The sequence below is a fragment of the Kryptolebias marmoratus genome, linkage group LG13, assembly GCF_001649575.2.
Source record: "Kryptolebias marmoratus isolate JLee-2015 linkage group LG13, ASM164957v2, whole genome shotgun sequence".
NCBI classification, from domain to species: domain Eukaryota; kingdom Metazoa; phylum Chordata; class Actinopteri; order Cyprinodontiformes; family Rivulidae; genus Kryptolebias; species Kryptolebias marmoratus.
Window position 1 is genome coordinate 9714332 of NC_051442.1, and position 1382 is coordinate 9715713.

Consider the following 1382-nt stretch of genomic DNA (forward strand, 5'->3'; position numbering starts at 1 on the left):
AGGATGTTGTTAAAATATAAAAAAAATTAAACAACAAAACTGCAACTTCCACACAGTTTCCATTCATGTAATGACAGAGGTCTCACCTACAACCTTCAGATTGTAGGGATTTGTCGATACCATTCTTATTACCCAAACTCCCACTTGTGCTTGTAGCTGCAGAGTCTGGAAATTTCCCACTGACTGATATGAAATGATCGATGATCCTGTTGTGTTGGATTTATCTTGAATCATACCTTTAAACAAAGCCAAGAAATAATGCAGACTAATTAAAACAGGAATCAACATTTGCAAAACTAACAGAAACAATACAGTGTTTCCCTGGCCCTGGGTGAATGACGTCACTCGCACTGCCAGGCGTGAGTGCAGGAGAGCGGAGCGCTGGTGGAAAAAGGACAGGCTACGTGTTTCTTTTGGTATTCTCAAAGAGAGCCTGCTGCAGTATCAGAGGACTGTAATAGCTGAGAAAAACAAATATCTGTCAAGGATAATTGGTTCTAATTGTAATAATCCCAGTGTTCTGTTCAAAACCATAGATACTGTTCTCCATGCTCCCAGGTTTGTTGGTTTGGATGCCTCCACCGAAACCTGTGAAAGTTACCTTCACTTCTTCACTGATAAAACTGTGTCAATTAGAGCTTGCATTTCTCACCCTTCCTATGACCCTTCTATCCCTTTGCACTACTCATCTATTTTTGATCAGTTTGAGCCGGTGTCTTTCTCCTTTCTTGAGGACACAGTTGGCCACATGAGGCCCTCTGGCTCCCCTGCAGATTCTGTCCCACCTCACTTGTTTAAAGAGGTATTTGCTACTGTTGGACCAAGTGTGCTTCAGATTATCAATAGTAGTCTTTCATCAGGTATAGTACCTGGTGTTTTTAAGCATGCATTTGTACGTCCTCTACTTAAAAAAAACAGGCCTTGACCCCTCTCTCTGCTCCAATTTCAGGCCTATTTCTAATCTCCCATTTATTTCTAAAATACTAGAGAAGGTTGTTTACAACCAGTTGTTACCTTTTTTAGAGGACAATGGTATCACTGAGCCATTTCAGTCCGGGTTGAAAGCCCTCCACCGTACAGAGAGTGCACTTCTGAGGGTTTCTAATGATATATTCTTGTCAACAGACTGGAAAGTTTGTTGTTTTAGTGCTTTTAGATTTGTCCGCTGCATTTGACACTGTCGATCACAATATCTTAATCTCTCGTCTTGAGCACTGTGTGGGCATTAAAGGTGTCACCCTCAATTGGTTTCGGTCCTACCTGACTAATAGGAGTTTCTGTGTAAAAATTGACAATTTTGTGTCTTTCACAGCTCCTCTTCCATATGGGGTTCCCCAGGGCTCAATCCTTGGCCCTCTTTTATTTGCTCTCTACCTTCTCCC

The 1382-nt window shown here is 41.7% G+C and overlaps 1 protein-coding gene across 1 annotated transcript in view; it reads right to left on the reverse strand.

The window, feature by feature from the left end:
• Window positions 1-341: 341 nt before the first annotated feature.
• The window catches only part of LOC108248479 (von Willebrand factor A domain-containing protein 7-like), a 5300-nt gene continuing 4259 nt past the window's right edge, over window positions 342-1382 (reverse strand). Inside the window, exon 10 of the mRNA XM_037979185.1 lies at window positions 342-350. Within this exon, the coding sequence (XP_037835113.1) occupies window positions 342-350 (9 nt within the window). The remainder of the gene's footprint in view (window positions 351-1382) is intronic.